Genomic DNA, 13,239 nt, shown 5'->3' on the forward strand with positions numbered 1-13,239 from the left:
TTCAGCACCCTTTTCCACTGAATGATATAGTAATATAACATCGCTATTCTTCTTGGGTTTAAGGTGTTTCTCCCACAATTCCTCTCAGAGAAGATTGCTCTTTCACACACGGGCTATCCCCTGAATTTCTCTATTGACCACAAAGAGAATTTTATGGTTTTTTCTATGTAATTAATGGATATCATATTTATGCAGGAGTCTTTTTGTATTGTTCATCTGTCCTGAAGATGGTCTGACCGACTGACGCCTCAACAGACCGAAACGTCGACTATATTTTCCATTTCCACAGCATAGCTGCACAGCTGATTGTTCTCTAAACACGAGATAGATCTCTGTTAAAGTTATTGGATTGGATTTTTTGTAATGTCATGATTTGTGGATAATATTGAGCTGTCGTTCCCTTCATGTTACATTATACATTTATTTGTTTTGTGTACTCCTTTTTATGAATTGTTTCTAGATAAAAATCAGTGATTCTTTCACTTAAAAAAATACCCCGTGTGTGTTGTTTTATATCATTTACTGTATTCAATTGAATTACGTTTGGTCGAATTTCCATCTAGTACTTATGTAATGGTTACTCTGTACAGTATAATTGAATTGAATTTTGCTAAAACAAAATCCCTTGTTGGCCTTCTACTATTACATTCTATCTGCCCAAGCCCTCAAGGGTATATTGGGTGTTACCCCTCAATTTAAATATCGATACAATATAGTCATCCATCTTAAGCTTGTCATTAATGACTATCTGTGTTTTAGTTGAGTTCAACTTATATCCGGAGATCTTACCAAAACTATGCGCTTCCTCTTCTATCGCTGCCATTGCTTGGATAGGATTGCAAGTGACTATGGCTATATCGTCGGCGTACGCAAGTGTTTTTGTATCAATGGTAAATGCCTTTATCGGGGTCACTAATGGATGAATTTCCGTATGAACGCGTCTATATAGACTGCAAAGAGAAGGGGAGAGCATGGGCACCCCTGTCTTGTTCCCCTAGTGATCTTAAATCTCTCCGAGAGTGTCCCATTGATCATAACACTGGCTCCGGGGTCAACATATAGTCCTTGCATGGCTTTGATAAATTGTGGTGTAAGTCCACATCTTGCCATAGTTTCCCAAAGGAACCTCCAGGAGACCCTATCGAAGGCTTTTTCTGCATCCAATAGTATTAGAGCCATAGGGTCCCCTGTTTTTTCTGCGAAATCAAAGAGCGATATCACCCGTTGTACATGGTCCGATGTTGATCTCCCTGGGATAAAGCCGTGTTGACGAGGAGACACTACTTTATGGATGATAGGAGCTAATCGGACAGCCAGTACTTTTGAATACATTTTCGAGTCCCCGTTTATCAGTGTAATGGGTCTATAAGAACCCATTTCCATGGGATCTTTATTTTTTTTCGGAAAAACCATGATTTTCGCTGTTGACCAAGAGGGAGGTGACTTCCCGCCACTAAAAATGGAACTAAACAATTCAAGCATAATTATTCTGAGTTGAATTGCAAATTTCACATAAAATTCTGAAGGGATTCCATCTAGCCCAGCCGCTTTTCCATTAGCTAATGATTTTAGTACCACCTGAATTTCATCCCACGTAGGGGAGCTATTTAGATTAGCCTGTTCCTCCTCGTTAAGGCAGAATCCCTCATATTGCTCCAAATATTCATCCATGTTCTCCGGTTCCCTATTAGGCTCTTTATATAGGTCTTCGTAGAATCTCTCGAACGCTGTTCTAATCTCAGAGGCTTCCGTTCTCACCCCTCCATCTAAGTCTTTAATACTCTTTATTGAATTAAATATCTGTTCTTCTCTTGTGCGAACAGCTAGGTGGTGTCCAACTTGTTCGCTAAGTTCGTAAGTTTTTTTTTTTTTTATAGATCGTAGCTTTACTAATGGCTTTTTCAATAAACACTTCCGATATCCGGTTTCTTGCCACAGCCACCCGTTCTAATTCATCAGTTACCTGGCCACTTAGTGTTGCTTTGGCTAATTCCACCTCTGTCATACTCAAGTTCTGTTGTAGTCTATCAAGTTGAACCTTTCCTTCTCGGTTGGACCTAACAGAGAACTGGAGAGTTTCTCCTCTGATCCCAGCTTTCAATGCGTCCCAAACTATCTCTATCGGAGCACTACCGATATTTACTTCCAAGAAAGCCAAGATCCAATCCCTCATATGGTTATTATAGCCCTCATTATTTAAAAAGGCCCTTTCAAAGGTCCAGCTCCTCCGTGTGGGGCTGCTTCTATTGCATACCAGATTAAGTGCTAACGGGTTATGATCGGAGAGTATCCTAGGCAATTTATTGATTGTGCACCTATTCTTCAGGGAGTTGGAGATAAGGAAGTAGTCAAGGCGTGCATGACGTGAATGGGGGAAGGAATAAAAGGTAAATCCATGATCACCTGGGTGATTCATGTGCCTGGTATCCATCAGCCCATGCAGTGAACACAACTCTTTAAATGCCCTAAAAACCCTGGGTTTTCTCCCTTGATATATAAATGTCGGATTTGTTGACCATTCCCCCGGAAGGTTTAAATTAAAGTTGCCGCAAATAATTAAGGGTAATGGCCAATGTACCAACTCGTTGGTAATGTAGCTCAGGGTTTCAGGGTCATCACCTACATTGCCATATACAGTACAGATAGTCATCCTATTTTCCCCATTATTATATAGACATTCCGCGATGGCCCACCTACCCAATTTGTCGGAAATTGCCTTTATAAATTGAAGATCTCCCCCTTTAGCTAAAATTGCAACCCCTTTAGTTCTAGTAGCTTGTGTAGAAGCGATTATCAGTTTATACCCTAGCGTTTTTAAGATATATAGTTGTCCTCCTTCAATGTGGGCTTCTTGTAAACATATGATATTTGGTTCCATTGTTTGTAAACCTATAGCAACTTTTTGTCTTTTTTTTTAGATCATTTAGGCCGCATATATTCAATGAAATAATTCTTATCCTATTCATTAGAGATATATTTCAGTATTTCTGTAGATATGCCCTCTTGTTTACTATATGGCTTGGTCTCTATTTTTCCCCCTGGTTGTGGTCCATTACATTCCACTCTTGGTTCAACCTTGGTCCACAAACCCCCCCCTCCCCAAAACCCCTCGTTCCCCAAGATCACCACCCACCTCCCCCCCCCCCCCCCCCGTACCACCCAATGAGGCGTCCTGGGTCAACAAGTACCCAGGTGTGTGCGTCAGCTAGATCAGCGCGTTTCAGCACCCTCTGTGTACCAGCCTGGTATAATTGGTAAATGACATTAGGAAAGAGAGTTCTTCAACAAGTTTCCAGGTTTTGATTGTAGTTTTCTTTGCTGATAAAAGTTTTTATACTACTTGTCTTTATATCATTTTCCTATTTTAGTAATTTCTTTTAAGTAGACCTCTGCTTGAATTTCGCTTGTGAAGCTTCTCGTTGTGCCATTAAAGATTATTTTCAATCGTGCTGGATTTTGCAAAAAAACAGTTGCCCCAGTTTGTTCAAAAGGGGAGATTAATTGTTGCAGCCTCCATCTTCGCTCAACAGTCGCGTGAGCATAGTCTGGTCTAGTAAAGAATGAGAAGCCCTTTTATTCTCTTTTTTTTGTAGGTCTTGCCAGATCGTAGATAGCTTCTCGTAAAAGAAAATTCCCGAAGTAGACCAGAATAGCCCTTGGATATTGAGGAGGCTTGTGCAAATGTTTAGGGAGCATCATAGGAAATCGATGGGCGCGTTGGATTTCTTTTTCTATTTCCCAAGTTTGTAGTTCCGGGAAGGCTGTTTTCAGAAGATTTATCATAAAGCCCCTTGGATCATTGTCCTCCTTGCCTTCAGGAATTCCGAGAAAGCGCAAGTTATTTCTTCTGGCTCGATTTTCTTGATCTTCGATCTTTATCATTAAGTCTTTTATAACTGACTCTTGATCTTTTTCATGTTTTTGAAGCTGGGCAACATCGGACTCAAGGTTTTCAGTACGTGCTTCTATTGTGGCCATTCTCTCAGAAATTTCAGTGCAAGTTTTATCTACTTTTTGAATCGCTCCCTGTAGCTTTTGGATAGCAGAATGGTTCCTTTGACTTTCCATTTTTGTATCTTGATGGAGACTCTTAATGGAACTTAACACTGCGGTTAATGAGGGTTCTGCCAATAAGTTGGTATCTGTTCTAAGACCAGTTTGCTTTTGGTTTTCATAAAGTTGTTTGTGTTCTAATCTCCTCCTTAGTTTAGTAGTGGGGCTTTTTCGAGCAAATTTAGTTCTTGTGCCAGGTTGTTCCGTGTTGCTCCCCGGCTCTGTTGTTTCTTCATATATGAATTGACCCTGTTTTTTTAATTTCGCCCGCCTTTTTTCTAGTCTTGGCCTTGAGTTCAGATCTTGCCCAGAAGTAGTTGGTTTGTCCGATTCTAAAAGATCCTAGCCATCTGAACTAACGGAATCCGATATTAAATCATCACTTGTATCGGTTGTCTTGCAGGATTCACTAGAGATAGACAAACCTGTTTCATACAGGTCCGAGTCCGTCTCTTCGGAAAGGGCGTCGTTTTCGAGTGGAGTAGGTTTTTCCCAGTCTGGTGTTGGTATGCGGATGGAGAGGGGTAGGGGGTTGTCGACCGAATTTTCTTTCAGAGCCTTAGATATATTCTCACTGTGTTTGGTTGGATTAATTTTGTCTGTTTGATCTATTTTGTTCCTTTTTCGCTGTTCGTGTTCTGGCTGATTTAGCCCCTGAGTTTCTCAGGATTAAATCATATGACTGGTCGTGGAGCTGGGTGCCAGAGTCCGTGACCCGCATAGTCTTTTCTTTTATAATGGGCCGTGCTAGTAGCATTCCAGAATCATCACCGCAATTTCTACTCGTAACAATGGGTTGTTTCCCATCACTTTCATGCGTAGCATATTGTTTATCTGTCTTCACTAATTCAGTCCTTACTTCTCTGGTCAGTGGACTAAATATATTAAAGATCCTAGGCTGAGAAAGATCCTGCGATCCGGTAGTTTTTGTCGATGCTTTTATACTTTTAATTGTTTGTAGTCTTTTTACTTTTTTTGCCATTAATTCTTGATTCTTGTTGTTATCGTTGTTATCATTGTTTTCCAAATCTTTTTCTCTCTCTCTCTCTTTCTCCTTTTCTTTTCTACCCCCACTCCCTTTCTTGCTTTCTTTCACCTCCTCCCTCTCTTTCTCCTGCTCCTTCTCCTTCTCTTGTCTTTTATTCTGTTTTTTGTCCATGTTTTTATTTTTATTTTTGTCTTTTTTTAATGCTCTTTCTTTACACCCGAGTTTATCCTCTTCATTCTCCTTGGCTCTGAAACCTCTAGTTTCGGGCCGTCTCTGCGCTTCAGCGTTTTTCGGTGAATCTTGTGAATTCATTGTGCTTTGAGTGTTTTCCAGCCCCCCTAGGATCTCTGGAATCTCTGGAATTTCTGGACAACTAAGATTCTGTTCTCCATGTTCGGCATGATCATCATCTGGAATTGGTCTTCCCCCACCACTTGTAGCTTCCTTTTCGCTTTCTGTTCCGTTTCGTTGGATTTGTTGTTGTTGTAGTGATATAGCTTCCATGGTCAGAGCACCTTCTAGTCCTCTTAATATTTCCTCACCCCGGACCACCATATCAGTAATTGAAAATGGTACTTCAATGAGTGCCTGTAGTGCCTGTAGTACTTGTAGAAGCACTAGATTCAACTGTGGCTGGAGTTCTTGGTGTTGTCGGAATTGTCGGAGTTGTTGTTGCAACAGTTGCTGTAGCTGTAACTGATTTTGTAGCTCCCTTTGTCTAACCTCTTCTATAGGGATTATAGTGGTGTACTACATATGAGCATATGAGGGAGATCTGCACTTGTATCATAATATCACTATTACTATTACTCTTCCTGTTCCTGTGATAATAATGCTTATTTTGTAGTTTTGTAGCTCAGGTCAGAACAGGTCCATTTAAGTCAAATCCATCAATCAAATAACCTCTATCCTTACTGCTTGGTAGACCCCCCCCCTGGGGTATGTTTTCTTTGTAATTATATTAAATTAAGGTCAAGTTCAAAAAAGAAATTTAAGAGGTTATAGTATTCAGTGTAAATGTAAATGTTTATGTTCAGCACTGTTCCGGCGCTGCATCTAACTCTTTTCGCTCTAATGCTCTCTCTCTCTCTCACCCCTCTCCTCGCACACGCAATTTTTATCGTAAATGAATACAATATACAGTTTGAAAAGCAAAGAGAAAGTCTTTTCTTGACATGTATATTTATTTTTTGGTACATAGAGCAGGGCAGGGGAGGAGTGGTTTGCCCACTCCAAGTGCGCATGATGCTTTGTCCAGCCGTCTCAGGCCAGCCAAACCATCATGCGCACTTTGCATGTTCTCGGTGCAGGCTGCATTACAGCTTGCATTGCAGCATTGTGATTGGCTATCAGGAGGCTGGGAGCCGGGTGCATCCTGCTGCCTGCCCTGGAAGCAGGGAAGAGGACTGAGGGAGGCAGCAACGGCGGGCGGCAGCGGCAGACAGGAAGGTTTTGTATTTTCATTTTTATTTAATTTCCGCCAAATCCCCCCCCCCCCCCCTGCCACCGCCTTCAAATACCAGCCGCCACTGATGCCTGGTTTGATTGTCCATGTGTGAAATATATACATCTCTTGAAGTATTTTGTCAGTTGTTTATAACCTTGCCATTTTCAGTTTTTGTCCGTAGTATTCGCGCATCTGTTATTGTGTACTCCAACTTGGCCAACAATATGTGATTTTGGGCCCATATCTACCAATACATTTTCCCATAGAGAACGGGAAAAACCACTTTGATCCTTGAGGCCCTTGATCTCTTTTTCCCTTCCCTTTTTAGGCGCAGTATACCAGTGTGCTTGCATTGTGAAAACTGGGTGTTTGTGTGAAGAAGCCTACCATTGCATAGTGAGTGCACTTGATGCACGATACCATGAATGCTTCCTAAACTTCCTGAAGAAACTGGACTGGAATAAGCAGTGTTTAATTTGTAAAGATAAATAAATAAAAAGACGTGCCAGGGCTCTCTTCAGGAGCGAGCCCACTGTAGCTTGCACCACACATTGCCCTTGCTGTGCTGTCAATGATAGTTACAACACAACTACTAACAATCACACTCCTATAAGTGTGACAATTCTTACTATTTCAAGCCCCCAGAGATATAAGAATGGCTTGGGCGGCAGGTAATAGTCATTTTTAATTGTAAATTGAATTAATAATTAACTTTTGTTATCTCTAAATTAGTCAGACACCACCACCTTGTAGCAGATTGTCACAAGCGCCGATGTTGACAATTAAGTGCTGATGTCGAGCACCTGAATCCACCAGCTCAAATTAAACACTGGGAATAAGTAGCCCATTTAAAAGCAAATTGTTAAAAATAACTAATTTGCTTATATAGTATAAAACGCACTCACCCAGGTATTTCATAGAAACATGATTATAGGGGAATTGTATGTTAAAGTACCTTGTCAAGTGTGCTTGCTAATATACGTAAGTAATCTCTGCAAACCAAAAGCTGTGTATTTTTTAAAAATTTCGTTTTTAGTATGCACTTTTATTTATTTATTTATTTATAGAGCGCGACATTCATCCCAAGGGATATCAAGGCGCTAACAGCACGAACTAGGGTATTAGGCTACTGGAACAGGCAGGAAGATGTTAGTTTATTGGGAACAAATGAGTTTTCAGTTTTTTCCGGAACTCTGGATAATTGGGTGTGAGTCGAAGGTCTGTGGGAAGATCGTTCCATTTTCTAGCTGCCAGATATGAGAAGGAGTTCCCTCCAGACCTTACTTTCTTTATACGTTTAGTTCTGGCCAGTGCCAGATATGAGGACCGCAGGTTTCTTGTCGGGGCATAGAACTCGAGTCTTCCCTGTAGTATTTTGGGGCCATTTTTAAATAGTGCTTTATGGGCATGGCTGAGTAGTTTAAAAACCGCTCTTTGGCGCATGGGAAGCCAGTGCAGGTCTTTCATGCACTTTGATGCTGAACCTAATCTGTTTTTGTTGCATACCAGCTTGGCAGCGGCATTTTGGAGCACCTGTAACCGAGTGAAGAGAGACTTGTTCATGCCCACAAATAGAGCATTGCCGTAGTCAAGCTGACTCATAAGCAAGCCCTGTGTGACTGTTCTTCTGCAGTCTAGTGGGATCCAGGGAAAAAGCCTGTGTAGCAGTTTCAAGGTGGCAAAACCCTTGCCACAAAGGGCCCGTACATGGTCCTTCATGGATAGAGTATCATCAATGAAGATACCTAGGTTTTTTGCGCAGTGCTTAGGGGTTGGGGCAGTCCCGAGTGTTTGTGGCCATCATGTGGCGTCCCAGATCCCCTTGGCCCCTCCAAAAAGCAGGATTTCAGTTTTCCCTGCGTTTAATTTAAGGCAGTGCTTCTGCATCCACTGTGCCATTTCTGAGAGACAGTTATGTAGTTTTATTATGGTGGCTTCAGGCCTTTCTTCGAGGGCTACCATTAGCTGTGTGTCATCAGCATAGGAGCAAATGCCAATACCCCATTTTCTGCTGATTTCTGCCAGGGATGAGACGTAGGTGTTAAATAACGTGGGGCTTAGCGATGCTCCCTGAGGAACACCACAGCCGATGATCTTGGGTTTAGATTGGAGCTGACCTAGTCAAACTGTTTGTGTTCGGTTTTTGAGAAATGAGCCAAACCATTTTAACGCTGTGGAGTAGATTCCTTTTTTGTAGAGGGTTTCCAGCAGTCTGTTGTGGGAGACCGTGTCGAATGCCGCCGACAGGTCCAAAAGTATCAGAGCGATGGCTCCTCCTTGGTCGGTACAGGACCTAATGTTGTCTGATACTGCCAGTAGTGTAGCCTCAGTGCTGTTGGTAGCCCTGAAACCCGCCTGCGAGGGGTCCAGTAGGTCATTAGATTGAAGGAAGTTGGTTAATTGCTTGTTCACCAGTTTCTCCAGAACTTTGGATAAGTATGGAAGTTGGGAGATTGGACGGTAGTTTTCCGGATTGAGAACATCTGTCCCTGCCTTTTTTAACAGAGGAGTAATTACTGCCTGTTTCCAAATATCTGGGAAAGTGGCAGTGTTGAGAGATTTATTGACAAGCTGGGTAACATATGGGCAATGGGTAGAGGCTGTCCGAGCAAAAATGTGGGCAGGGATCCAGAGGAGATCCTGAATTAACTTCGCCCATTGCATTCAACACCTCAGTTTCTGTGAGGGGAGCGAATTTACTCATTTCAGACATTGCTTCTGGATGTGGGGTCTGAACATTCTGGTTCGTGATGTCTAATTCTAATGCACTGTCTATTGCGAGGCAAATTGTGGCTGACTAACAACCTAGAGAAGCTTGGAGCCCGCCCATTCCTTATTGGTTTGCTTTCCCTGTCACTCTCATTTGACTGTTTCTTATTTGTGACACAGTTTGTTAATCTTATGTTTGCCCCTCCCATGGAGAATTGCCTCTTTACCATTGCTTTGACTGGCTGGCAACTCCGCTTTCAATTCTTGCTTTTCAAGCAATACTTTCTTATTGTGTGTTTTCGAGCTGTCTCCCTCCTGTGCTTCTCTCCCTCTTTGTTGCTGTCTTTCACCTGCTGCCTCCCCCCCCCCGTTGTGTTCACCCTTGTTCTTCTTCCTATGCCTCCCTGCATCCTACTGCTGCTCCCCTGTCCTGCTTGTGCCCTCCATGCTGCTTCCCGATTCTCCCCGCCCTCCCTCATGTTGCCTGTGTATTCGTTGACCCCCCACCCACCCTCGCGCTGCCTGTGATCGTCCATTGTTGTTTCCATGTTCCCCTGTGCTGCTTCTGTTCCCTCTCCTTTGATTCCGGTCCCTTATCCCTCCCGGCCTACTTACAAAAAAAGGTTACACACATTTTATTTTATTTTTAGGGACCTATCCAGCTCAGATCAAAAACAAGAGGAAACAAGCATTGGCATAGCCAATAGGTCTCGCCTTTGGGACCTTATAAGTGTTTAGCCATGCAACAGTTGCATAACTAAATACTTATAAGGTCCCAAAAGCGAGACCTATTGGCTATGCAAAGCGGCTGTGTGGCCGCGAAAGTGAAAGTAATCGCGGTAAAGCGCGGCGCGCGTGCCCGCGCACATGCACTGTGGCTCTAGGCTGGCCTGGTAGCACTTTTTGGAGCCCTCTCAATAAGTCTCGCCAGACCAGCGCATGCGCTGGGTCAGGCGAGACCTAAAAAAGCACCTGCGTCTTTTTGTATGCGCTCGCATCCTTGGTGTGTGTGCCTACAAAAGTATGAGGTCTGCCACTTCGAAGGCTTTTTTCTTTTTTACACTTTCACCGCGCTGCACAGCATCAGCGATGCTTCACGGATGCTGTGCAGTGTGGCTAAAAACCATTACCTATTGGCGTTGCCAATTCTTGTTTGTAAAAACGCGTTATCATCACCTCTAGTGCAAATGCTATTCACCCTTCTTAACTATGCACTAAATGCTGCAACCGGTTAGTAGTGCAAGCAAGAAAGCAGACATTTAGTAAAATGATAGGATCTTGTTTAATTCCAAATGGGTGTGATGCTGATTCAGTAGATTTAGAATATTGTGTTGCAATCTGACATTGACGTGTATGGATCAGGGTTTGTAAGCATAGGGCCATCATACTCAAAGGGTGATTCGTAAATGAAAATGGATCTGTTTTCAAGCAGGTGTTTATTATAAAGCATGCATCTTCACTGGCTCGACCTTTAGTTAAAAGGCAACTGGGTGCCATATCCCGCTAACGACAGATAATTGCAAATCACTCCAGTAACACTGCTGTTGTCATATCTGAAGCGTATTCCATATCGCTACATTAGTAATTGTAAGTCACCGAGGCCTCTTTTTTGTGAGTTTGATTTTGCAGACCGAGATTGGGTACCACCAGATCTTCTACAAGTGGGTGCTTGTGAATTTAGGGAGTGGTGTTCATAAGAGAACACAGTTCTAAGACAAGTGCACGTGGCAGTCCTATTTTGGGAAGGAAAAGTGCCTATTCCTTAACAGTAAAAATACCGGCGCCCTCTTGATATCGTCTGTCCAAGTGGAAACTCGTTTGTCAATGTGTGGGGCCAAAGCAACCAACAAGTACTGAATTGTTGAGTGTTCTGGTTGATTGGCAATCTACTCTCTGATTGCTCTTGGGAATGTTTTTAGTGGCACCACCTGCTCTTAGGAATGTTTTTAGTGGCACCGCCTGCGCTTTCCATTCCCATTTGTCTAGTGAGAACATTAATGTATTCGTCGTCTTTTAGCCCTGATTCTCTGTTGAGACAATTAATTTGTTAACGATTCTGTTTTTTCTGTTCATGGGTGGCTGTAAAGAATGCCCACCATGAGCCTTTGTCGGTTTCACAGTCTTGCTTAATTTTCCAGAATAACCTTTTCCCCATCTCGGTTTCCCAAAGTGTATTGTTCTAGTGCAAACATTATTTCTTAACTGTTTGGCATGTAGGTAATAAACAAGCCATCTTGAGTGGATTTCTGTGCATAATTTGCCTTCTGTTTTTTCTCCCCAGCATGTGTTCTGTGAAGAGTGCCTGTGCCTTTGGTTTGACAAGGAGAGGACCTGCCCACTGTGCCGTGCTGTGGTGGTCGATACGGTGCGGTTGTGGAAGGATGGCACCACCTCGGCACACTTCCAGGTTTATTAACACACCTCCCTTTTTGGAGACTGCAATGAATTCAAGACCTGGATCATACTTGGAAACACTGGACCCTTGACACTCTGTTGCTTTATTTGCCTGCCTTCCTAACTCATCACCCTCCACCACCTTTTGTAACGCTGCTCAAAACCCACCATCATTTTTCATGTCCTTCAGAAATTATTGCAGTCAGTATCCCTTCTAGAACCTCCTCAGAGATTTGTTCCACATCTCATCAGGAATACTGGGAAAAGACCAGAGGGTGTTTAATAAGAAAACAAAAAGAACAAATGATGGACGGAATGCTTAGCAAATCATACATTCACCCCTGGTCACAGATCTGGGGTTAATCCATTGTTTTGTTGCCCTACCCACTTAGGGTGACAAAAACAAAATGAACAAACGATGGACGGAATGCTAAACAAATCAAACATTCAACCCCAGTTCTTTTTGTATTCAATAGGAAATGGCACATTGCAAAAGCTGGTGTACCTTAAGATTTGGTGCATAAACTGCAAGTTGATTGTCTTGTTGCTAAACTTGGTTTCCTCTGCACCTGAAAAATCTCGGTTAGTGACTTTCTAGTTCTTGGTCGGGTCTGGTGGCTCCAGTGATTAGTGCTTGACCTCATTCATGGTCACAGGATCAGACTTTGTGGGTCTACTCGTCCTTAAATCCTTCCAAACTTCATAACATGAGTACCATTGAGTTGGGTAACAGTAGACGTCTATTATTTAACACCAAGATGCCCCAAAGATTGAATGTGCACTTTACAAATCCACATTGTAGTAAAGTATGTTGTTATGAAAGTGACATTCCTAATTTAAATTATGACTTGTATTTCATGATGTCTATTCTGTTTTTGTGCTCTTAATGTGTATAAAGATGCGTGCAAGTCTCAATGAGTGTGTTTGTGAGGTTATACAAAGGTCAGTAGCGGTGTTAAATGTGTACGTCACAGAACATTTATTGCACTTTTGCTGTGTGCAACTTATGCTGATGCCCGTAGTGTTAAACTGAACACGTCAATTTGGCACAAATGATAAGGGCATTATGGGTTGTGCCACCTGAGAGGCTTCTAGGCTGTCTTCACAGTAAAAGCTCTGGGCCTGATCCTGTACAATTTCTTCTCCAAATTGTTCATGTTGCAGCTGCACGGGTGAAGATGATATTGTGCTCTTAGAATACCCTGCTGGAGTTTCTTGGTGCTCACTACCCTCTCTTGCACATTAGCAAGGTTCCAGTCACATTCTGGATTGATGAGATTCACTCCCTACTCTCAATGACGGAGCCATCAAGCTCTCTGTGCTTATCCTTGGAAGTTTGCTTACATCAACATCCCTTTTCAGAAAGTCCAAGCTTCACATGCACATGAAATGTTGTTACCTGCCTCCTTCATATGTTCGGCCAGACAACCTCTTCACCACATGTCTTGTTTTGCCAGGTCACTGGTTTCCCTGTTCCTTAGTTAGTCTGAAGCCATTGTGCATGTAATGTCAGAGGTTGACGTTTTTCTGGCACTGGTGATTGACTCTGTTAGGCTTCTAATATCAGATCTGTACTGGTATATAATTTGCTAACTACTGACCAGTGGTATCTGCTTTTACGGAGTTTGTTCCATATCTTTTCAGCTGA

At 42.5% G+C, this 13,239-nt stretch overlaps 1 protein-coding gene across 2 annotated transcripts in view; it reads left to right on the forward strand.

Moving 5' to 3' along the window:
* The window catches only part of RNFT2 (ring finger protein, transmembrane 2), a 276,550-nt gene extending 264,027 nt beyond the window's left edge, over positions 1–12,523 (forward strand). For both annotated transcript variants that reach the window (XM_085633800.1, XM_085633798.1), the window contains one exon: positions 11,479–12,523. In XM_085633800.1, coding sequence (XP_085489926.1) covers positions 11,479–11,613 — 135 coding nt within the window. In that variant the 3' untranslated portion in view covers positions 11,614–12,523. The remainder of the gene's footprint in view (positions 1–11,478) is intronic.
* The last annotated feature ends 716 nt before the right edge of the window (positions 12,524–13,239 follow it).

Source organism: Triturus cristatus, chromosome 11, assembly GCF_964204655.1.
Source record: "Triturus cristatus chromosome 11, aTriCri1.1, whole genome shotgun sequence".
NCBI classification, from domain to species: domain Eukaryota; kingdom Metazoa; phylum Chordata; class Amphibia; order Caudata; family Salamandridae; genus Triturus; species Triturus cristatus.